Source organism: Antedon bifida, chromosome 4 (genome assembly GCF_963402885.1).
Source record: "Antedon bifida chromosome 4, ecAntBifi1.1, whole genome shotgun sequence".
Classification (NCBI taxonomy): domain Eukaryota; kingdom Metazoa; phylum Echinodermata; class Crinoidea; order Comatulida; family Antedonidae; genus Antedon; species Antedon bifida.
Genome location: NC_136229.1, coordinates 27,868,796 through 27,895,244, shown reverse-complemented (window position 1 = coordinate 27,895,244; position 26,449 = coordinate 27,868,796). Strand labels below are relative to the sequence as shown.

The following is a 26,449-nucleotide window of genomic DNA, read 5'->3' as shown; positions in this document are numbered from 1 at the left end:
AAGACAAAAAATAAAAGACTTTCTAGAAAAATACGAAATTTAAATTGTCAAATGCAAAGGAGAGAAGGGGTGATTTTCCACCTGATGGATGTATACATTGACTGATGACTGATAACTCTAAGTGATTTGAAATAATTAAAGTAAATAACATATGAAAGGTTTAAATTTCATTCAATTTGTTATCTTATTTCATATGTTAAAGACCATGTACTGGCAAAAAACATAAGAGACAGACATGTTTAACTCACCGGATTCTAAACTACTATCAGTAAATAAGTTTACAATCAACTACGATCGATGGAACTTTAAGGCATAGTTATACCACACAGCATTACTAGATCAACAAGTTGCTGTTTAGATAACAAGAAATTGTGATTCACAGACACATAATGGAGGCCTTACAATTAAATGATGGGACAAATGCATTTTCTGGCAGTAATTAAATTAGAGATAGTAACTATAGTGGTATTCTATTACAGATGACATATATATCTGAGATTTGAGTTTTCTAGATCTTCGTTTTTTAGACACCCAATTATTTTCAATGTGTCCTATCATTGTGCGCACATAATGTTTTTAACAACAATTTTTTAAACTGAATCAATTCATATAAATATTGCAAAACTGAAAAGTCATGGACTATACTTATCTATAAGAAAACAATATCCAGTATCAGCCTAACATCTGAAGGAGAGTGATGAATAGTTGACACTACTTTTGTGCAAAACCTACATTCCATTCATGCTTTCGTACTGTCTGCACCAACAAATATTACAGATTCATGTTGTGGGTTCTAATAATCGGCTTCTTTGGTTGCTTCCAATTGACTTGTGTAACTTCTTCCAATTGAATTGTGTGGCTTTGAACTTTTAATTGACTTTTGGGACTTCTACCAATTGACTGGTGTGGCTTCATCCAATTGATGTGACATCTTCTACTTGACTCGTACAGTTTCTTCTAATCGACTTTTGTGGCTTCTACCAATTGACTGGTGTGGCTTCATCCAATTGACTGGTGTGACTTCTTCTACTTGACTCGTACAGTTTCTTCTAATCGACTTTTGTGGCTTCTATCAATTGACTGGTGTGGCTTCATCCAATTGACTGGTGCGACTTCTTCTACCTGACTCGTACAGTTTCTTCTAATCGACTTTTGTGGCTTCTACCAATTGACTGGTGTGTCTTCCTCCAATTGACTGGTGTGACTTCTTCTACTTGACTCGTACAGTTTCTTCTAATCGACTTTTGTGGCTTCTACCAATTGACTGGTGTGTCTTCCTCCAATTGACTGGTGCGACTTCTTCTACCTGACTCGTACAGTTTCTTCTAATCGACTTTTGTGGCTTCTACCAATTGACTGGTGTGGCTTCATCCAATTGACTGGTGTGACTTCTTCTACTTGACTCGTACAGTTTCTTCTAATCGACTTTTGTGGCTTCTACCAATTGACTGGTGTGTCTTCCTCCAATTGACTGGTGCGACTTCTTCTACCTGACTCGTACAGTTTCTTCTAATCGACTTTTGTGGCTTCTACCAATTGACTGGTGTGTCTTCCTCCAATTGACTGGTGTGACTTCTTCTACTTGACTCGTACAGTTTCTTCTAATCGACTTTTGTGGCTTCTACCAATTGACTGGTGTGGCTTCATCCAATTGACTGGTGTGACTTCTTCTACCTGACTCGTACAGTTTCTTCTAATCGACTTTTGTGGCTTCTACCAATTTACTGGTGTGACTTCTTCTACTAGACTGGTGTGACTTCTTTTACTTGACTTGTACAGTTTCTTCTAATCATGGTGTCGGGAAAAAGATCTTACTTTCATCATCTTTAGTGAATACAAATCCACTCAAATGCCCACTGACAAGTATTATACACAAAGTAGTCAGAATACAATGTCTCTGGCATTGACCACTCTTTATTGGTTATCTGTTTTTTTATGTCACTAGACGAGATCATGTCCACCAGAATTATACTCAAGTATTCAGAATACTAAGTCTCTGACCTTTTTCCACCACTATTTACTGGTAATCGGTCATCTTGGGTCACCAGACTTCTCTGGAAATGAGAGTCTAATAAAATCTACTTCAATGTCCACCTGCAAGAATTGTACAAAGACAAATGACCGTTTGTTTATATAATGCTTACAAAAATTCTCAAAAATACATGAAAAATTTTCAAATTTATTATTTTGACAATTTTGCATAAAGCCAAAAAATATGAATATACTTACAGATTTCTGTTTGTGAAATTTGTAGGTTGCAGGAAGATCAAATCGTAACTCTGAAAAAAAAAACCATTTCCATAAGTAACTGGGATTGTTTTCCAAATTAAGTTCACTTAATACAGAGCATGTGTCTCTTCCTATTTAATTTACAATATTGTACATTTTATCATTTTTTAAAAATTATATTTGAATTTGTAATATATTATTTAATTTGAAATAAGAAATAAATTTTGACTAAAATGTAAAGAAACTGACAAAATTAAATTTAGATTTATAAATTTGTCTTCTATTTTATCACAAATAAATTTGATCCTTCAAGGTTTTTTGTAAAATATAAATTTGAAACGACAATGATGAGTAAATCAGCGATACTTAAGTCATTTTAGCGATTGAATTAGATTCCGAAATCAAACAGCTACAAGAGTCAACGTAGAATTCATTTCCACTCCATTTTAGCATGTATAATTTAATACAGTTCTATTTCTTACCTGCCACTATTTCAATGTTAACACCCCATTCCTTAGCCTTCTTTATGACATGCTGAAAGATAAAAAAGACTGTTAATTGAAAAGTGCTTTCTTTGTGCAAATGTGTTAAACAAAGTCAAAACAGAAATAAAGTAAGTCCAGTGTAAACCTAGAGGTTGTCAAATTTATTCATTCAGCGTCCAGTCGACTCCTTTTCCTTAAGGTCTGTCTATCAAACTTTATGTGACAAGAAGATGTGATGTGCCCATATATGGTCATGACTATGTCATATCACTACCATATTTGGGGGACATCCCACTTTTTTTGTCAATCTTGTTTGATAGTGTAGACAGAGCTTTTTTACTTTTACTACAGCATGTTTGTATATACAGTACAGTATTTCTAAATTGTTTATTTTCACCTAAAAAAGTGGACGGCATTGTACTTACTTCTCTTGTGCTTGTTTTGTGTAGCGAGTAAACAGCATTCCTTGCCATACTTAAGCCTAACTTAAGAAACACCATATCAATACCTACAAAAAGAATCCATGTTACTTTAAGTCAGAGAGATTACAATATATATTAATGAAATAGTATTAGGGATTGTGAAATCCTTTATGCAACATTTAATAGTTAAAAGTAACTGTCTCATGATTAACCATATTATAATTTATAAATAATGTACAATTTTTATTTTCTGCCCAAAAGGGCTTCCAAATTGAGGAGTTCCTCAAATGTCAGCATTACTTTACCTTCTTTTAAAGAACAGGAAACCTCTCCTCAAATTGTCAAGGATTTTATTTTTACTGTATTTGAAAATTGTTATCTATATTTGCTGTCATGGGAAATTTGTATTCTATTCAGTCAGTGGTTTATGTATATGTCTGGAAAAATAGATCTTCTAATTAAATCAATAGCTGTTGTCTATTAGCCCTCTTGTGGTATACAGTAGTTCATCATTGATCAATTACGGGTTTGGCAAAACATGTTTATGTAACTACTACTGTACAGTATGTGCTGATGGTGATCAACCTTACCTTTGTTTCGTTTGGTACCAAATGGCGGGTTCATGATGACCGTGTCAAATATTTTCAACCACTTTCCTAACTCGAGCTTGGTTAGATCATATTGAACCTGCTCAACATTGGTCAGCTCAAACTCTCTACAATTTACGTGACAAATCTCCAATGCATCTTTATCAATATCAACTCCTACACATAAACTGAAAAATAAAATAAAACCCCAAATAATAGCATCATTATCATATATATTTTCATTTCATATTTTGACAAATTCAAGAAATGACAAATTTCAGATTTTTGCAGACTAATGGTTGGTAAGAGAACTAAATAAAAGCAATCAGAAGAAAAACGACTGCAAAAGAAACACAGTGTGGCTTAACGTATTATTCCATAACACTTCTTCCCGATAATAATCGATTCTGTAGACAATAAGCTCCAGTCCACTATCAGGTTTTTTTCTTCAGTCTTCCAAAGGGACACTGTATTGATTGATGGAAAGTGCCTGTTTCCAATCACCTTTGAGGACAAACCTATTATTTAAACTGCTCCCTTGTGTATAAAAAAAGAGAAAATAGTGACTGAAAAGTTCTACTGGATGTCTTACTAGTAATAAAACTGACACCTTTTTACATCAGTAGCCAATCAGATGGGCAGAGGTTTGGGTTGGTAGGGATCAACATCTGAATATTAGCAGATAGATATATTAGTTTACTACTGTATATATCTTTTGATTATAGATGCTTGAAACAACTATAATTATGAGTTGAATGGAATACAAAGATTGTAAAGTAAATTAAAATAATAATTTAAAAAAAAAGAAATTGTAAACCAATATTAATTATCCAGAACTTATAGATAGTAGACAGGTTATTTATTTGTTACTGTTAATCCAATTTGGGCTGCTAGTGACCTACATGGCGGTACTGTACAACCAAACATTCTTGGTTTGTTGATCAGTGAATACACTTGCTTTTAGCACAGTTCAGTTAAAGATGTATTGTCCCTTGAAACACAAAAAATGAAGGTCAAAATATTCTAAATTTAAATTGGCCATATCAAAGTAATATTAAAGTTATTCACTTAAATTCGAAAATTCGAGCCAAAAACAACAAGTTTACGTAATTAACAGGTAAATTAATTTGATTACATTTCGTCTGGAAAATCGTCGAGCGAAAGTAAACAAAGATTTCAAACCACGAGTATGCATTATGCATGATGCTATTATTAGGATTGTTTACAACTTGTCACGGTTGAGAAGGTGTTTTCACACAAATCGCAAGGAAGTATTATATTATGCATACAGAGTAGCCAAAGAAGCGCGTTGCATTAAGAGATATGTTTTGATTGAAAACTTTGACTGGAAGTCAAAGTTATTATTTTTTGAACAACATAACGTCTGTATTTCAGTTAAATTATTTTTTTTGGGACTAATTTTTTGTGAAAGTTAATAACTATTATGATACTTCAAAATGATTCACTTTTTTTTTTAATCTTTTTTTTTTTTTTTTGGAATTAGTCAAAGGGACAATACATCTTTAAAATGTTGAAAGGCTAGATATACAGGTCAGAATGGCAAAACTAAAATTGTCTACAGAATCGGTTATTATTGGGAAGAAGTGTTATGGAATAATACGTTAAGCCACACTGTTTTTCTTTTGCAGTCGTTTTTCTTCTGATTTCTTTTATTTAGTTCTGTTACCAACCATATACAAAATAATCATTTCAAAAGTAACACTCAATCCATTTTAATTGTTATTAACAATACACAATATCACACTTGAATTCTGAATGATAAATGGCAACTTGAAAGCAGACAACAACGGATAAAAATAAGATATAACTCGGCTGTGTTACATGAGAACTTTCACTAGAGTTTATTCAGAACCAGTCTGGGCCAGCGGTAGAAATCAAATTATGCTAGTTGGCAGCACAAATACGGCCAGAATACCAAAAAAACAATGTATGCTAGTTTTTTTTAGAAAATATGCTAGATAATATGCTAAATCGTGGTAAATATGCTGTAGAATTAGGTTTTTTAAATTATGCCAGATTTTCTACAATTATGCCTGGCATAAATGCTAGATGCCAGATGGGTCAAAATTATGATGACAGATATCATAATTATGCCATATTTGGCCACTATGTTCAGAACTTATATTATAATATATACAGTACAATAAAATGTGATTGGTCAGTTAATAACCAGAATGGGGTGGGGCATATCATGGGATATCAGGTACAGTACACACCTGTCATTAATAAAGGTGCTAAATCAGCTTGACAACTGACCTCCACAAGGGTATAATTATTTACTGGTTCCCAGACTACAAGACTGGTATCAGGGACAAATAACAATGGATAAAAATACAAGAATTTCAAATTTTTTCCCCATAAATTGTCTCCCTATAAATAGTTCTAGTTGTGTTCTAATAAATATTAATTGTTTTGAAGGAGGTTTGCGCAGCTTTTTTTGTTGTTTGCGCTGTGAAATCAGTAATTTTCCCAAAAATTGAAGTTTTTAACAAAAAAAAGGCAAACTAAAGGAATTTCAATTTTTTTTCCCATAAATTGTCTCCCTATATAGTTCTAGTTGTGTTCGAATAAATATTAATTGGTTTGAAGGAGGTTTGCGCAGCTTTTTTTGTTGTTTGCGCTGTGAAATCAGTAATTTTCCCAAAAATTGAAGTTTTTCACCCAAAAAAAGGCAAACTTAAAGGAATTTCAAATTTTTTCCCCATAAATTGTCTCCCTATATAGGTCTAGTTTTGTTCTAATCAATATTTATTGTTTTGAAGGAGGTTTGCGCAGCTTTTTTTGTTGTTTGCGCTGTGAAATCAGTAATTTTCCCAAAAATTGAAGTTTTTCACCCAAAAAAAGGCAAACTTAAAGGAATTTCAAATTTTTTCCCTATAAATTGTCTCCCTATATAGTTCTAGTTGTGTTCTAATCAATAATAATTGTTTTGAAGGAGGTTTGCGCAGCTTTTTTTGTTGTTTGCGCAGCTTTTTTTGTTGTTTGCGCAGTGTTTGCGCAGTTTAGCAATACCCCAACTGACCTCCACTAGGGTATAAATATTTACTGGTTCCCAGGACTACAAGACTGGTATCAGGGACAACTTAAAGGATAGTATAAACAGACTTATTTATACTGTAGATGAGAGCAACTTGCTTTGTTTGGAGATTATCTAGAAAATACCTGACCTCAACTTTACCATAACAACATCTGGTAAAGTCTATGGAATATGACCCTGTATGACTTGATTTGAATTGACAAGAATTTCAAATTTTTTCCCCATAAATTGTCTCCCTATAAATAGTTCTAGTTGTGTTCTAATAAATATTAATTGTTTTGAAGGAGGTTTGCGCAGCTTTTTTTGTTGTTTGCGCTGTGAAATCAGTAATTTTCCCAAAAATTGAAGTTTTTAACAAAAAAAAGGCAAACTAAAGGAATTTCAATTTTTTTTCCCATAAATTGTCTCCCTATATAGTTCTAGTTGTGTTCGAATAAATATTAATTGGTTTGAAGGAGGTTTGCGCAGCTTTTTTTGTTGTTTGCGCTGTGAAATCAGTAATTTTCCCAAAAATTGAAGTTTTTCACCCAAAAAAAGGCAAACTTAAAGGAATTTCAAATTTTTTCCCCATAAATTGTCTCCCTATATAGGTCTAGTTTTGTTCTAATCAATATATATTGTTTTGAAGGAGGTTTGCGCAGCTTTTTTTGTTGTTTGCGCTGTGAAATCAGTAATTTTCCCAAAAATTGAAGTTTTTCACCCAAAAAAAGGCAAACTTAAAGGAATTTCAAATTTTTTCCCTATAAATTGTCTCCCTATATAGTTCTAGTTGTGTTCTAATCAATAATAATTGTTTTGAAGGAGGTTTGCGCAGCTTTTTTTGTTGTTTGCGCAGCTTTTTTTGTTGTTTGCGCAGTGTTTGCGCAGTTTAGCAATACCCCAACTGACCTCCACTAGGGTATAAATATTTACTGGTTCCCAGGACTACAAGACTGGTATCAGGGACAACTTAAAGGATAGTATAAACAGACTTATTTATACTGTAGATGAGAGCAACTTGCTTTGTTTGGAGATTATCTAGAAAATACCTGACCTCAACTTTACCATAACAACATCTGGTAAAGTCTATGGAATATGACCCTGTATGACTTGATTTGATATGGGAAAGAATGCTAGAAGTTGCTAGTAATACTAATAGGATACTAAAAAAAACAGATGTTGTATAAAATATTCCATAACCAAGCACCACTACTATTTACACCTAAAAGACTATAGATACTGTAATATTAAATACAAGATCAAAGGATGTAGTGTACTAAAATTGGATAAACCCAAAACGGAATATTACCAAAAAAAGTTATTCATATCGTGTTGCATGCTAGAATAGTCTAGAAAAACCAATGCAAAATGGCACAAATACTGAAAAAATTTGTTATATTTTGTATCCCTAAATGTAATTATTCTCAAATTTAATGATTTGAAAACTTAACGCAACTCAACGTTGACTGGAAAACAGGCTCTAACTAATGCTTTGTAGAAGACCACCGTTGAATTGGCTTTTTTGTGTTAAATATAAATTATTTATTATTATCATTATTATGTCCAACGACTACAGTTAGCATTGCCGAAATGAATAAAATAAAAAAAAAAAATAAATAATTCCTAATTTTAATAAACCTTTCACGTTCACTATCCAGTTCAGAAATTGGTTTAGTTTCTGATCTGGTTTTAAAAAAGTACATTCCTACAGTATGCTATTAATTTGTACTAATTAATAGTTATTACACACAGATATTTACCACATTATTATAATTAATGGTCATAATTACCTCTGCCAAACAGGTATGTAATCGTTCGTGTTTGTTTGTTTGTTAGCAGGATTACTCAAAAAGTTACAGTAATTACAAGATCTTTCCCAAAATGACAATACTCATAGATATGTGGTCAAGGACCACTCCATTAAATTTTGGAGGAAATCCGGACCACGGTCCCAATTCTGGACCAATTTTTAGTATAATTTTCAGACCTGTTAGTGTTAAAAGATAGGACAGAATTTTCAAAAGTCGGCGAGCAGTCTTAAAGTAACAAGTAAACTGAAATTGCATTTTCTCGAGAACTACTTGTAGTACAAAAAACTTCATTTTTGTACAAGAGGCAAGAGTTATAATTTGTGATTTGTAATTTTAAAACAAAAATTAATTTAATTTACAGGTTTTTTGATACGAGTAGTTTTAAAAAACCTATTTCTTTTCAAATTTACCTGTTTGTTTTTGGCGTTGCTGTTCAATCTATTGTTAGTCAACAGAATCTTTATTATTTAGTTGAAAGGCTGGTTAACAGTACATAACCATTACACCAAATTCGCATACACATTAGCCTAAATCATACACAGCATTAAGACACACACAAATATATATTTTTTCGAAGAAATCTTATGTAGGAGAATTTTACAGTAGGCGGAGGTATGCACTCTTGGAGTGGCTTTCTAGTTATCATAGTTATTATGCTGTAATCATGATTTAATACAAATTCTCATTATCTCAAAATATAAATAGAAATATGTAACTTACAAATTATACAAACTTAGCCATATAATTAATGGGCATTATAATATAATATTAATAGTAATACACAAGTCAGTACCTGAATACATTCAAAATACAATTTTAATACATTTAATTCTGCTCTAAAAATATAATATTATTAATATAGTACTATTATTAATAATGAATAATTAATTCACTCACCCCAATTAGTTTTAACCAAAAAAGTAAATTAAAATATGTCTTCTACAGTACAGTATGATGCTGAGGATACGAATGCTGAACACTGACTGATGATTATACAAAGGTCCAACTAAAATTCCTAGGACATTGGGTTATTCCATTTTCTGCAAAGGGGTATCATTGTGACAGGTCATGTCACAAAATTCCCATTCAGTCAAATTATGAAAATGATCACCTATAATTCGTCAAAGTGACGAATTCAATTCTAGTTATAGCTTTCATTTGTTTTATACAGAACAGTTTTATACACAAAACATGTAGAACCTCTATTAAGAGGACACATTCAGAACTCAACCTTGAAGTCCTTTTAATAGGGGTATTCACTGACTAGGGTTGGCCTAGTCTTAAAATATATATTGTCGCTCATTTGTTTTACAAATCACAGGAAAGTGTCCCCTTAAAAGTGGGTATCCACTGAATAGGTGTTGGCCTAGTATTAAAACATTGTCCCTCTTTGTTTCAAAAGAAAAGTGTCACCTTAAAAGGGGTACGAAAGGATCTACTGTATAGCATATGGATCTTGCTTCTTTGTCGGAAACTCAATATAGATGAAAGCAAAATAAGAAAGTACTTACCCTGCTTGAAGCATGGCAGCCCCAATACTAAGCACACCACATCCACACCCAAGATCAGCTACCAGTTTACCATTGATGTCATCATAGCGTGTATCAATTGTGTGCAACATTCGTGCTGTGAAATTGATAGTAGTATAGTTTAGTACAGTCTGAGTACTGTACAGGTATAGTAATCATCTGTTATCATGGAAGAAATACTGTAACAATGTTTGTCGTAAAAAGGTAAAACATGCTGACAGTAGACATATCTAATAAGCTTATTATGGCCTTATTACCATGACAAAACACTGGTTTTCATCTGATCACAGAAGCTAAGCAACCTTAGGCCCAGTTAGAGCTTGGATGGGAAACCATCTGACAATATCGGGTTCTGTTCTTTCAGAGGGTGATATGTCATAATGGTATATAACAGACTAGCATGTGAGAACTGATTGTGTTGAAGTCACAGATAAACCATTTGATCTCAGGAGCTCAGCATCCTGTTGTTAGATTGCCTTGATTGGACACAGGTTGATTTGTTGTACTTGCCTGCTATATGTGGTGTTGTTGGGTACTGCTCCAGTAGAATTTTGGGGTCATCAAAAACATCAACATCTTGTAAGTAACCTTCAAGTTCTTTAAGTTTCATATTGTTTGGCTGATGAAAAATCAGGTTTGAAAAATACAGTATTTTAACTGATTTTAACTTGTTTCTGGAAAGAAAAATATACATTACAAGTCAAATTTACCACTAAAACAATTTTTTGCTTTAAATTACATTTTATAGATAAATAATTGTTTAGTTAACGTGAAAAACTATTATGTGACAATAAAATGAAACCATGGAGGTACCATTCACCTCCATGAGGCCTAATTTACGTCTAAGAAATGGAGACGAAACACCCCGATAAGCGCTTAAAGCTTAGGTACAGGCATGAATTTTAAATATAATATCTGGTTAATTGTACATAATCAAATATTTCATTCCAGCGAAAAAAACACCACAGTGTATAAGCATAGGCGCCGCGACTGCACCGCGAAAAACGCCGGTGACAAACGCCTATCTATGCTTATACACTGTGGTGTTTTTTTCAATGGATTTTGTAGTATCGACCGTAAGGGGGTGGTCACTGAATGAATGGCCCGTACCTACCAACCGTCTGCGGGCGCCTGGTTCTAGTGCTTGTGACGTATAGACGTCTGGGCGTCATGTGCAGACGGTTGGAGCAGACCAAAGATCGGGGCAGTTAGCCACAGAGTTTGCCGTGGTTAAGAAGGATATACGGCTATTAGCAGTATCATATTGATTACCAAGGAGAGTATTATATATAAATTGGATTTGCCCCAAGCGGGAAGAAGAAGTTCCCAGATAGGTGAGTATATCTGGTGCACTTTTATAAACGGGGTGAATACAATAGATTTTAAAGATGTATTGTCCCTTTGACTAATTAAAAAAAAAACCTTTTTTTATATTTCGAAAAAAAGTGGGTTAATTCAAGTATTATAATAGTTATTAACTTTCACCAAAAATTAGTTGAAAAAAAAATAATTGAGCTGAAATACAGACGTTTTTTTGTTCAAAAAATAACTTTGACTTCCAGTCAAAGTTTTCGATCAAAACATATCTCATAATGCAACGCGCTTGTTTGGCTACTCTGTATGCATAATCATAAAACTTCCTCGCGATCTGTGTGAAAACACCTTCTCAACCGCGACGAGTTGTAAACAATCCTAATTAGCATCATGCATAATGCATACTCATGGTTTGAAATCTTTGTTTACTTTCGCTCGTGACGATTTTCCAGACGAAATGTAATCAAATTAATTTACCTGTTAATTACGTAAATTGGTTGTTTTTGGCTCGAATTTTCGACTTAAAGTGAATAACTTTAAAGCCCCCTTCCCTACGTTTTTTAGATCTAATTTAAGATCACAAACTATATTTAATGTAAAAATAATACTATATGGTCCTATTGCGATAACTTTTTTCGTCTTTAAACGGTTAAAAATGTGAAAAATAAGTCGATTCTAATAATTATAGCGGCCCGCTATAAATCCCAAAATGCATTGCGCGCGGATTGATATTTTTGTTTTTCACCTGTAATTCGCCCACTTTTCGATCGATCGTGAGGCCAAAACAAATGGAAGACTCCTAACTTTTCAGCGAAAATACCGGGTTTTCCCCAATTTGTATCAACGGAGTCTGGTAAAAATAGAAAGACAATTAATTCAGCAACTATACAACGTCAGGCTAGGTATATAGCTAGCGTACGATGTTCGTACGTTACCGATGTTTACCAGCTAGGCCTACAAAACCAAGCCTAGCTAGGCTAGGCCTAAGACCGTCCACGAGAGGTCGATCGCCGCGAGCTACTTAGGTAGTGCATTGTTTCTCACTTTTTATCATAATTTACCATAAAACGTACATTTAAGACAAGGAATGACATGGTTTAATGTTTTTAAAGTGATATATATGTATTATTTTCCAAAAAACGTCCAAAATTGCAGGGAAGGGGTCTTTAATATTACTTTGATATGGCCAATTTAAATTTAGAATATTTTTTTTTTCATTTTTTGTGTGTCAAGGGACAATACATCTTTAAGTATTGAAAAAAAATTTTCTAATTTGTTTCAATTACACAGTAATCTTTTAAGAACATTTTACAGTAAAGATGTTGTCCATACGACTGTCCGTTGAGTTTTTAAGTAACTTGTCATCCGAAAATAGGCTGAAACGCTATGTTATTTCTGTTGGTTACGCTTCGTTGCACGGCATTGTTTCACATTGATCGAAGATGTCTTCCGTTTCGTATTGTAAACAAATTGTCAACAAATAAAAAGTAAACCGAATTTACATGCACAGTTTGTTGTGCTGCATGAAATGTGACAAAAATTATACAAAATACTCACAACTTTTTTTTTTTAAATATGCTTCCAAATATATAACAATTGTTGAAGCGAGTACGAAAATAACACGTTCCTCGAAAACGCGACGGGCGTGCTATTGTAAACATACAAGGTAAAATCGTCTAAAATCCATCATTATTTGTAATAATCACTATTTTGAAGCTTGTATACAATAAATATATATTAAATGAAGATTATGTATCAGCTGTGGTGTCTAAATCGTCCTATTTCCGTGTAAAAATTGTTCTACATACCAAAATCGTGGCCGTGTACTCCTACCTAGGGCAGCGCCATTTTGTTTACCTTTATTCGAGGTATATTCAGAGCGTCATTCTGGCGACTGGAGCATCCTCTACTTCTCTACGGAGCGCCATTTATGCTTTTATTAACTTCAATAATAGAAATTGTACTACGGTAACTGCTCAAGTGGACCCAATTTAGCACCAGGGTAGCACAGTGATATAAGTTTCAATATCTTTTCGTATGTTAATACACTGTGCTCCAGTGGATCCAATTTGGCACCAGTGGTGGAGCACAGCGAAATAGTCACATACAAAAACATCGAGAACTAGAATTTAATTCGTCACTTTGACGAATTTTAGGTGATCATTTTTATAATTTTACTGATATTTAATTTTTAAAAAACATGCACGTATGTTAAATATTACTGCAAAATATTGATTTATGCAATCCTGTGACCTGATATTATGCTTATGGTGCTGATTGGTGCCTATTATGTGTCATAGAATATATGCTCTATACTCTACAGTGTACTGTATATCTATATACAGTATAACATAGGTGAAATTACGGGGCCCACATCATGTTTGAATTTTGAAAAATACTTCTGAAAATACTTCAAAAATATTTCAAACTTCCAGGTATATATGTTAAATATCGGTACTCTATAAAAATTAGTTTCAAGCCATATCAGTTATTTTAATAACTTGCGTTTGGAAGATAAACACTTATTTAGTGTCCCCGGAGAGTGCACCTATTCATGGAAATATGAAATTAAATATTAAGTCTCCAGTACTAGCCCACCATGGTTGTGGCAGAGCTAATAATAATGAAAATAGAGCCCAGAATTGCACTTATACTTATGACTATACATAATCACCTATGATAATTATGGTAATGTTAAAATTTCAACTATCCAGATGCGACTTCAAAGTTGTAGGTGTGGTTTTCTACTTTAAAACTCGACTTTGTATAAGGCCTAGTCCGGCGGCGGAATTAGTCTACTTCGAAATTGGTCTAGAAATCGGCATCTTTGGAAATGTTCTATATTTGATCTTATTTCACTCTCCATTAGCCCCATACAAAAACCATCGGAGACAAACTATCTGTTTAAAACATGTTTATTCTGGGGACGGTGCGGCTATACACATCAACTACCATCAAAGTTTATTCATAACATTTTACAATAGAATATCTTGCATGAATCGGACATTTTTGCTACCAATGTAGCAACATTACAAAATCAAAATTTAACAGTGTGGCGTGTTGACCGCGAATGACTAACAATACCATCTTTCCCACTACACCTGCACAACCATTGCATAACAACGCACGGCATACCAAACCTGCGATGAAAATATAAATTCAATTTATTTTAAAATTGCATAAAATTTACGAGATCGAATACAGGTTGAAAAAAAAAATTAAATAAAAAAAAAGATGTTAAATGTGCTCTCCCTGCCTCAGCACTAAGGCCCTGCCACAGCCTTTTGGGGTCGTTTCCAGCACATCACCAGATGCATTGATGTTGTAGCCTCATGATGTGTGGTGGAAAGGGGGACGTATAATTCTGTGAACCCCAAACACAGTGGCCGCATGCCTTTAACTCTATTCCACCGACCAGCGTGGGAATCGAACCCACGACATACGTGTTGTCAACACGACGCTCAGGCGACTGAGCCAACTGATCATTTTGGTTTTAACAAGGTTAATATGATAGTTATGACGTACTGATGAATTACGTAATACACGTATAAATAGACTATTATCAGCTGTTCAGTCATGTACTACTTTGTGGCCTAACGGGTAATGCTCAGGTTTAGGTGCTCTCAGCTCTAGTAGATTGGGTTCGAACCTCTACGGATATTTTTTTTTTTAATAAAAAAAAAATAAATAAAAAATAAATAAATAAAATAGTGAATATTGTTTTTCTTTTATTTTAAAAGAGAGATATTTTGAGGGTTGTAAATGTCAGGCCTAACACAAACCTTTTTTAAAATCAGAAACAAAGCTGCATGGCATTATTTTCCATTAAATAGACTACCATAAAACCTTGAAACTTGCCCATGTGCTCCTTCATTTTTGATACTCTTGGGTGGGCTTCTTTTCCAAATGAAGTTCTTTTCGAGATTACTTTTGCAAACTAAAAGAGGGGAGCTGATAGGTTCCCGGCCGGAAAATGTTTTATTTACATGATTTGAACAATCTTCTAATGTAAAGATTACCAACATCAACATTTAACAGTGTGGCGTGTTGACCGCGAATGACTAACATACCATCTTCCCCATAATACACCTGCACAAACTCATTTGCATAACAACGCACGGCATACCAAACTAATTAAAATATAACTGTAAGGTCTCCGGAAATGACATCTATTATTTTTTCAAAACAGTGTATAGGAATCTTCAGTACCCCACCATGCTTGGGGCTGAGCAAAGATAATTTTGAAAAATCGAGCTGCATAGGTTCCCGCCCGAAAAAAATGGCACTTTACATGATTTTAAATTATATGAAACAAACTATATAAGACTCAGCAGGGACAATAGAGCTTGTCATCGGAAAGTGCTCCTATAATTCATTAACATATGAAATTAAATATTAAGTCTCCAGTACTAGCCACCATGGTTGGGGCAGAGCTAATAATGAAAATAGAGCCAAGAATTGCACTTATACTTATAACTATACATAATCACCTATGATAATTATGATAATGTTAAAATTTCAACTATCCAGATGCGACTTCAAAATTTTAGGTGGGGTTTTCTACTTTAAAACTCGACTTCGTGTATATACATAAGGCCTAGCCCGGCGGCGGAATTAGTCTAAGCTTCGAAATTGGTCTAAAAATCGGCATCTTTGCAAATGTTTTATATTTGATCTTATTTTACTCTCCATTATCCCCATACAAAAACCATCAAAGACAAACTATCTGTTTAAAACATGTTTATTCTGGGGACGGTGCGGCCATATCCATACACAGCAACTACCATCAAAGTTTATTCATAACATTTTACAATAGAATATCTTGCATGAATCGGACATTTTCGCTACCAATGTAGCAACATTGATTAACAAAATCAAAGTTTAACAGTGTGGCGTGTTGACCGCGAATGACTAACAATACCATCTTTCCCACTACACCTGCACAACCATTGCATAACAACGCACGGCATACCAAACCGTTTCGTACACCTGCGATGAAAATATAAATTCAATTTCTTTTAAAATTGAGGGCGGCAAACCTAAAATTTACGAGATCGAATACGGGTTGAAAAAAAAAAATTAAATAAAAAAATAGATGTTAAATGTGCTCTCCCTGCCTCAGCACTAAGGCCCTGCCACAGCCTTTTGGGGTCGTTTCCAGCACATCACCAGATGCATTGATGTTGTCGCCTCATGATGTGTGGTGGAAAGGGGGACGTATAATTCTGTGAACCCCAAACACAGTGGCCGCATGCCTTTAACTCTATTCCACCGACCAGCGTGGGAATCGAACCCACGACATACGTGTTGTCAACACGACGCTCAGGCGACTGAGCCAACTGATCATTTTGGTTTTAACAAGGTTAATATGATAGTTATGACGTACTGATGAATTACGTAATACACGTATAAATAGACTATTATCAGCAGTTCAGTCATGTACTACTTTGTGGCCTAACGGGTAATGCTCAGGTTTAGGTGCTCTCAGCTCTAGTAGATTGGGTTCGAACCTCTACGGATATTTTTTTTTTTAATAAAAAAAAAATAAATAAATAAAATAATGAATATTGTTTTTCTTTTATTTTAAAAGAGAGATATTTTGAGGGTTGTAAATGTCAGGCCTAACACAAACCTTTTTTAAAATCAGAAACAAAGCTGCATGGCATTATTTTCCATTAAATAGACTACCATAAAACCTTGAAAAGAAGCCCATGTGCTCCTTCATTTTTGATACTCTTGGGTGGGCTTCTTTTCCAAATGAAGTTCTTTTCGAGATTACTTTTGCAAACTAAAAGAGGGGAGCTGATAGGTTCCCAGCCGGAAAATGTTTTATTTACATGATTTGAACAATCTTCTAATGTAAAAATTAACAACATCAAAATTTTAACTTTTTTACTCTGCTAAAGGAAACACAAAGGATATTAGGAAGACTGAGGACGATCAAAGCATATTGATCGAAACGTCGAGAAACTCAACAGTTCTTTTCAGAACTAATATACATGGTGTACCGCAAACTGTATATCAACAAAGGATTTTTTTTTCCTAAATTTATTAAAATGTATTGACTTTATTTCTATATACCACTGTGCTCCCTGGTGGCAAATTGGGTTCAGTTGAGCACACAGTGTATGAACATACAAAATATATTAAAATTCAGTGACTGGACCAGTTACCGTAGTACTATTTCTATTTCTGAAGTAAATAAAGGCATAAATGGCGCTCCGTAGAGAAGTAGAGAATGCTCCATCGTCAGAATGACCTCTGAATATACCTCTTTATTCCGTAAAATGATGAACCCTGACATGTCAGATGCATTATGGGCATGAAATATTTTTTAAAACTCTCTGCGCGCAGTTTTGACACACATTTAATTTGGATACCAAAACTTTTCGTCTAATTTTCTGCAAGCTACACATCGGAGATGGCGGACCAAGCTCCCAAGAAACGCCCTGTGCGAGAAAGGGACATTCCCAGTGAAAGCGATGAGGATTCGTCAGACCATGGAGATATAAAATTAGACCCTCCATGGTCCGACCACTTATTCTTTACTCCATGGTCCGACTCAAACAGCGGCGACGACGACGACGGTCCTGCTCCCGAGGCGGCTCCCGATAGGCCTAGGCCTATATGGTCATCGTCGGACGAGTCTGTCTACGAGGAGGGGGAATTAGAAGAGGAGGGGGAATTAGAAGAGGAGGGGGAATTAGAAGAGGAGGGGGAATTAGAAGAAGAGGGGGAATTAGAAGAAGAGGAGGACGAGGCAGTTGAAGATATGGGTGGTATGGAGGTAACCCCAAATGGGTCAGGTTCTAATGGTGGTGATAGGCCTTCCACCAGTGGCCTGAACCCAGCCACAGTTGGTGGTCCCCTTGGGAGCAAGAGGGCCCGTATTGGTGGCATTGGGGATCGTGGGGAGGGTGTTGTAGGTAGAAGAGGCAATGTAGGTAGAGGGAGAGTAGACCCAGGTCTAGGTGGGGGGGCTGTAGAAGGACAGGGAGATGGGGATAGAGGGAGAGGAGCCTGTGCCCCGAGAAGACGTGGTGGGAGAGCGGCTCTGGAGCGCCAGAGACGTCAGGAGGAGCTCGATGGATGGCATCGTATGGACGAGCCATCTGGCTTCCCTGTTCGACCTTTCGGGGGCCCCGTACCCGGGTATTCAGGGAGGTATGGGGCCATGTTGACACCAATTGATTTTTTTTCTCTTTTTTTCAACCAAATTCTCTTGCAGATGATAGTGGACCAGACCAATCTTTACTTTACACAGAGGAAGCCAGGAACCCAATTTGTGGAGCTGACAGCCAGGGAGCTTAAAGCCTTTTTTGGTATGGTGGTGATGATTTCCGTCAAGGGACTGACGGTGCTTGAGCACATCTGGTCGACACTTGCGTTCTTCCATGATGCATCCTTGGCCAACATCATGCCTCGTGACCGGTTCTTCTGGATTCTAGGGAACATGCACTTCAACAAAGAAGCTCCAGAAGATCCAGCTCAAGACCGTCTATTTAAGATCCGCCCTGTGATTCACCACCTTACCACGCAATTTCAAGTGCAGTATAATCTGCACGAGCATTTTGCTGGTGATGAAGCTATGGTAACATTTCAAGGACGGCATAGGTAATTTTTTTCACTGTATAACATGTTACCTCTTTTTGATTAATTATACAGTCGACTCCGCCTAAGTCGAATCTAATGGGACCGGTATAAAAATTCGACTTACGCGAACTTCGACTTACCGATTTGCAAAAAAAATGCTAGGCCTAGGTTCACTCACTAGCCGCGCTATGGCTAGGCCTAGTAGTAGACCCTGCCCTGTCGCGATCGCGGCCCACGCGATGAGCCTTCTTGAATTGAGTTTGCTTAGCCAGCTAGCTAGGCTTAATAAATGCTAAGCCTCTTTTATCAGCAATGATAAACTGTATTTTCTTTTATGGTTTAAGCCTGAAACAATACGAAAACGTATAATAAATACATTTCGGTTCTTATTCAAAATCGCCGCTCAAGTTCTCAACTCTAAAACAACTCATACACTATACACTAGCGCGAGTTGTAGGACGCCACCTATACTATACAACCTGCTTGAGAGAACCGATATGGTCCCACATTATCCCCTCTGTCGTTTGTTTATCGAATTACGTACTTTTCATCGGCTTTTTTAGCGCGTTGTTGCCGTGTGATTTGTGAATTCGACTTATACGATATAAATCACTAAATAATGTGTGTATTCGGAACGCAAAAAGACGTCGACTTATACGAATTTCGACTTAGAAAAATTTGACTTACAAATAAAAATTACACAGTAATGTATAGGAAAGAATTGGGACTTTCATAAAAATTTGACTTTCGCGATTTTTCGTCTTACGCGAATTCGACTTAGGCGGAGTCGACTGTATTGGCAAAAAAATAAAAAGGTTATATACTGTACTCACAATTTTGTTTTATCTTCTAGCGGGAAGCAGTATGATCCATCGAAGCCAATCAAGCGCGGATTTAAAATTTGGACACTCGCGGATTCCATCTCGGGTTATGTATACAACTTCGCTGTTTATATGGGACGATTTGGCAATCCAGACCACCGCGATCTTGGACGTAGAGCGATTCTCAACCTCATCACTCCGGACCTTCACAACCTCAACTACAGATTGTACTGCGACCGCTTTTTTACATCGATGCCACTTCTACGAGACTTACAAGAAATCGGGATATATTGCTGCGGAACTGTTCGATGTGATCAACAAGGATATTCACCATCACTCAAACAACTCAAACAACATGAAAAAAACATGGAGCGTGGAGAATTTCATTTTGCGAAACATGACGACGGGATGTGCGGATATGCGTGGAAAGACAAAAAACTTGTCTATTTTCTCAGTAGCGCACATTCAGGAGATCTACCCCCAACAACCGTGACACGTAATATAGATAATCGCGGAAATCGTGGCAACATACCCTGCCCACAAGCCACCGCAGACTACAACAAGTACATGGGAGGGGTAGATCATGCGGATCAAATTAAGTCGTACTATGCAGTCAACAGGAAATCGCGTCGCTGGTATATGCGTCTCTTTTGGCATTCGTTTGACACTTCCATATCCAACGCCTTCATTCTACACAAGGAAACGCGACCTGCTGCAGAAAGACATATATCCCAAATCCAATTTCGTTATAAGCTCGCTGAAGAATTAATCGGAGGTTACAGCTCGCGAAGGAGAATAGGGCGTCCCCAAATAGCCCATCCTATACGCGTAGCGCCAAGTCACCAGCACACTCTCGTCGACCTGAGGCCAGAATTTCCTAGGAAGCGTCGCTGTAGTGTATGTCTTCAAAACAAAACAAGACATGAGACCTTCTATGGTTGTGCACGTTGCAACAACACACCACTGTGCAACCATGTTGGTCGAAACTGTTTCGAAATCCACCACAGAAACATTGAAAACTGAACATTTCCCTCATAGTTTTAGTTGGAAGCGTCTTCTTTTAGCGTTCAGAGGTCAGAGGGCTTGTGAGTTGATAGCTATTTTTAAAATGGTGAAACAGTCCGGCTTCTGAGTTAGAAGAACTGCTCCATCTTCAATTGTGAGTACAACACACTACAGCTAACTTTTACAACACCATGTTGAAGCCTACTCGTTACGTCGTACTACACCTAATGGACCTGTATGGCAAGCTAATTCAAGATAAATGTGAAATGTCAAGTGTGAATACTGAACATTTTATATCAATTATTATGCATACTTCACACTTACAAACTGAACATTTCATAATCCAGTGTTATGTAAGTACTTTGTATAGTAATAAATTATACAAAAAGTAATTTGATGTTTCATGCGTTATTTTTGTCGTTTGCCTTTCGCTCTAAGTACAGTATTTTGTTATCAATGATATACTGTATGATGCAATTGTGGTACCAAACTGCTAAACAACTTTAAGTTTATTTTTAGAAGAAGTAAAGAAATAGTAAGTCAGCTTTGCCCAGTCTGCGTTGAAATTATGTGTAACGAAGTAGAAAAACAAAGTTTTTTGCAAATTTTTAGCATCTATTTGCATAACCTGTAAGAATTACTTTATATATAACAAAATAAATAACATATTTGAAAAGGCAATGTGATAAGCTTTATTTTGATATATAAAGTTATAGAATTGCTTTACAAAAAAAAGATACATGCAAGTTTTCGACACCTACTTTCCAAAATAGAAACTGGATACCCGTGTGAAAAACGTAATGTTTTTCATACGTCCAGCATGTGTTTATGTGTGATGCTAAATTGCGCCCTCTCTAATCTTCATAACTCATCGTTGTTGTTTTTGTGTGGCGTGCAAAAAGGGAAAAAAAAAGATACGCCTCGCGCATAACCTCTGATTTACATGTCAAATTAATACAAGATATAATTGTCCCTGATGAGCCGTGAAATGTGCAAAAAGTCACATTTGTGCAAACAACTACATTTGTGCAAACATTTTGTAGAATTTCTGTTGCACTTGTTAACGTCAACATTGATCATTGTCGGTTAGACTCTATCTAGTGACAGTTCCACAATCGGGTGAATTTATTTAAAACTAATAAAAGTGTCATAAAGAAATCTTTTCCTCCACAATCCGTCAACGAATGATAAATCTCCCTGATCAAACCCCATTGTTATTGTTGAAGCAGGGAGTTGTAGCTGGTTGACGTTCTCACATGCAGCAATCTTTTACCCTTTGAAACACAGTTGATCCTGTTTCCACAATGAATGATTCCTCTTGCACGTGTGTTACATACAGAATGCATCGTTTATTCAACTCACTAAAGCTAAACACTTCACATATTTTATTCACCATACACATCCGGGCACAGTATATCAATGATAGAGTCGTTCTGTTTTGAAGATGTGCACCAAAAATGCGTTCCGTTGGTTTCAACTTCTCGAAAATCTGGTTACCTAAAAATTAAATTGTGACCAAATCAATGTTTCTTTTGTAACTACTTTAACATTCAATTGTTCTAAACTATGCCTTTTCTAGACAACAATAATCGATTTATGAATACTGTAAGTTAATTAAATTCAATTAAAAATATGATTTGTTTGTGAATTGACCAATCACACACGACAGTTTCGGACGATCCATCGCGTCGTGATTGGCAAAACTGCTTCCGCTGTGTGCTTACGTCATTTGTGTTGCGTCCTAGTGAGAACCAAGGAAGTTTAAGTTAGGACGTTTAGCATTATTTTAAGGAGAGGAGAGGAGAGGGTTTATCGGCCTATAATAGCCCTGCTTACCTTTAATATTCATTCGGCCGAATGGTCGATCTCTAGCGGCTTTCATTTCTGACTCATCCAGTACGCGATCATACATCTGAAGCCAAGCTATTCTGGCTTGTAGGCCGGTGCTGTTATCTCCAACTTGTATAGAAAACGATCCATCTGTGTTTAGGTCAGTAAATTCTATATAACCGATACTTGCGATCTCTCCATTCCTCCAAAGTTTAACGTTCTTGTGAATCTCATCAACTGTCAAAGCAAGAAATGTCCAGACGTCGGGTTGTAGGACATGAGCTCTTGTCAACGTCAGATCTCCATAGAACACAGTTACTTCAGATTGGTACAAAATACCGTTAGGATGCGTTTGTTCAATTTTAAGACTTGTTTGATATTTGCCACCGATGTTAAGAATGTTACCAATAGAGTTGTCATTAGGGTTAATATAGAAGGCGATTGTCAGTGTCAGATTCTGTAACAGACTGTATGGAATATTCGATAATGTTACTGGCTTGTCTGCTAGAGCTGCTGGCCCACAATAAGCGTCGTCAATATTATATAACTGATGAAGCAGGCAGAGGTAGTCTAAAATCCATTCCTTCGCAGGATTGAGATCATCATCGAAATTCCCTGTTCAAATTATTTGAAAAAAATATCATGATAGGTTAGATTTTGTTTATTTTCTTCAGATTACTATTCCAAATTAAAGACACAAGTTTTAAGTTTAATATACTGGTAAAAGACCTACCTAAAGGACAAGACGTATTGGCAGGCGGTATATCGCACTCTTCCCATCTGGTTGCAGGATCTAATGTGTAACACCACGTTTCGTCATGATGACTCGCCGGATTTCTACACATATTGTGCACTCCGAGTCCCTTGTCAGTTTCGATAGCAGTATACGTCGCGTATGGCACATGTGGTGAAATTGCTGACCATTCTTGACAAACGATACCACTTCTTGTGATTGATACCAAGCCTCGATAATCTACTCCATCCCTCGTGCGGCTGCATTCAACTACACAACAAATAATAGGTTATCCATGGAGGTAAAAAAAAAAAGTGTATTATTGTTTACCTCCATAGTTTAACAGTGGCTGATTTTGAGGATTTTTCAAACGAATGAGAGCTAATATAGCATAACTAGTCTATTAAAATTAGACATTACAAATTAGTTTAAAATTTCATTTTAGCAGGGGAGCGCGCCCCCATGTGTGGGTCAGCACCTTAATCTCTGTCTACAGTATCACACTTGTTTGGCAAAAAGCAAACAATCGTTGTATTGATGTCACTAGAACATTAAAGTTGTATATTAAAAAACATGAACAATGAAGATTAATGAAAAATATGCCATTTTCCAATTTTAATAAACTTATTCACTTCCGTAGAAAAAAAATGAACGAATTAAACGGTTTATTTAAGCAAAAGACATTGAGCGATGAAACAGAGACATTTTGACAATTTTTTTACTTTAAATTACAGTTTTTTCAGGTAAATAATTTGTTTTCGATCCATTTTTTGGTAAAAATAACTGTTACAGTAGGCCTAAAATGGCATGTTCTTACCGATTTCAGGATCAAATTCAGCGTACACTTTTATTTCACTAATGCTCATGTATTCGACTTTCGAAGGGTACCATAACAACACGTAGCGGCCATGGATTGGCTGTTGACAGATTACGTCTATAATCGGACTCGTCACAACCTGGTAGTTGGTAACAGAAACCCCGCACTTTTCCTCTTCCTTAACGTTATAAGAACTATCTCCAATTCTCACTTCGGCATCTTCCAGTCGTAAATGAATATCGAAATCATCTACAAATTGATTTATTTTTGTAAAATATTAAATATTCCCTACATTGATATTTTCTATTTTAGTTTTTACATTAAAATAAATATTATTTCAAAAAGTAAAATATTAGCGCTTACTATTTTGAACACAGTTTATGATGGTTATGCTTGTGACGTTGTAATTTCTTTGAAGATCAATCGTGATCCACGCTTGGGTTTCATCTGCAATACACAATTCGTAAAATAAATACAAACGATACCCCGTATACGCAAGCGAGTTGACCAATGACAAGCAACAGTTCGAACAATCCATCGCTTGTGATTGTCAAATCAAATTCCCACTAGAGATGCAACGCTAGGGCCTAGATGCAACGCAAGCGAGTTGACTAATGACAAGTAACAGTTCGAATAATAAATCGCTTGTAGTTGGTCAAATCACTTAAGCTTGGTTCCCACTAGAGACGCAACGCTAGGGCCTAGATGCAACGCAAGCGAGTTGGCCAATGACAAGCAACAGTTCGAATAATCCATCGCTTGTGATTGGTTAAATCACTTACGTTACGCTTACGTCCTTCCATTGCGTCTCTAAACTTACTTAATGATTGAAAACAGGAATCAACGTTAGTCGTGAAGTCATCTCCATCAACTGCTTTTTCAGGCCCATGTACACCAAATGCAGAAGATGATGTAACAGGTTTTTTATAGGACAAATAGGCTGTGAAAACGACAAAAATAAACTTAAAGTTTCAACTAAATACAGTTAAAAAATGTAAATAATTGACAAAAAGTGATAAGGTGTGGTTTAAAAAAAACACGAATCAATGCTTATAACATCCACCCAGATATTAATAAATCATAAATCAGTTTAAAATCAAGAATTGTACGATAGTTGAAAATTGTTTGGACCTACAACAGAAATAGTAAAACACAAAAACTATATACAGTACAAACATATATACATGTTAAATAATTAAATTTTCTACGACAAATCTTTTTCTAATGCTCTGTCTACACTATCAAACTAATTTGACAAAAAATGTGTGGTAGTGATATGCCCAAATATGGTAGTGATATGACATCATCATGTCCGTATATGGGCACATTACATTTATTTGTCACATACATTTTGATAGTGTAGACAGAGCTTAAAAGAAATATTTCCAACAGAAAGATTAAGATCATTCCATAACTTTGTACTAATAAATGAGATTCTGTATTTACCTTAATTATTATGAGTTTGGGTAAAGCAAAATTTTGTAATTAATCTAGTATTATAAGGGAATTTAATACGAAAGGTAATCATAAATTATATCGTAATAAAGATCAGATATAAATGTAAGAACATTTAACTCATTCCATTTGTAAATATCCAGACATTTTAAATTAAAAAATAAAGAGGATGTAGGCTATGTGCTCTAAAATGTGAAAAATTAATACATCTGACTATCATCATTTGTGAAAGAAAAAATGGTTTCTCAACCCTCAATACCAGTAATGGATAGATATAGTATAGAGTATAAAGTATATAGAGTACTAAGGATTTATTGTAGATCAGAGGCTCTCTATAAATCTACACCGATATATTATATAAACTGCACTTAGTTTTATTAAGTACACTTTAATGAAATATTTGAATTGTATTTATTTAACGGTTAAAATGGACAAAAGAGAAACGTCTGAGTCGATACCATACATGATTGTATTTCTATTCTCAATTTAGGAAAATTGCCAAGGTTGAGAATAATAACCACAATATAATATACCATTTACTGTTGTTTACTCCACGTCATACAATAAGTGTTTTTAAATGCTAAATAATTTCAAAATCTAAAACAAAAAATATACAACTTACCTGCTTTCGATGCAACGAACATGCAAAACAGTAAAAGTGTTTTTATTTTGTGAAATCTCATATTTTTTCAGGCTATGTTAATATCAGAGATTTTTTTCGATTTTACAAGGAGGGAAACTACAAAGATCACTCAGTCTGTGTAAGAAACTTATGAGCATG

At 35.4% G+C, this 26,449-nt stretch overlaps 3 protein-coding genes across 8 annotated transcripts in view; all 3 read right to left on the bottom strand.

Moving 5' to 3' along the window:
• LOC144839889 (large ribosomal subunit protein eL43) overlaps positions 1-26,449 on the bottom strand; it is a 177,528-nt gene that overhangs the window by 18,415 nt on the left and 132,664 nt on the right. The gene's annotated exons all lie outside the window — the stretch shown is intronic.
• LOC144840194 (rRNA N(6)-adenosine-methyltransferase METTL5-like) lies at positions 1,780-13,266 on the bottom strand. Its single transcript, XM_078695917.1, has 8 exons — positions 13,223-13,266; positions 10,611-10,774; positions 10,083-10,197; positions 3,727-3,911; positions 3,140-3,222; positions 2,712-2,763; positions 2,230-2,279; positions 1,780-2,094 (listed from the first exon to the last, which is right to left on the bottom strand). Exons 2-8 carry the CDS (start codon positions 10,708-10,710, stop codon positions 2,032-2,034), a joined length of 648 nt encoding a protein of 215 aa, XP_078552043.1. The 5' UTR covers positions 10,711-10,774; positions 13,223-13,266; the 3' UTR covers positions 1,780-2,031.
• On the bottom strand, positions 21,582-23,546 carry LOC144839857 (uncharacterized). Its single transcript, XM_078695420.1, has 3 exons — positions 23,397-23,546; positions 22,670-23,278; positions 21,582-22,330 (listed from the first exon to the last, which is right to left on the bottom strand). The coding sequence occupies exons 1-3, from the start codon at positions 23,506-23,508 to the stop codon at positions 22,086-22,088; spliced, it is 966 nt and encodes a 321-aa protein (XP_078551546.1). The 5' UTR covers positions 23,509-23,546; the 3' UTR covers positions 21,582-22,085.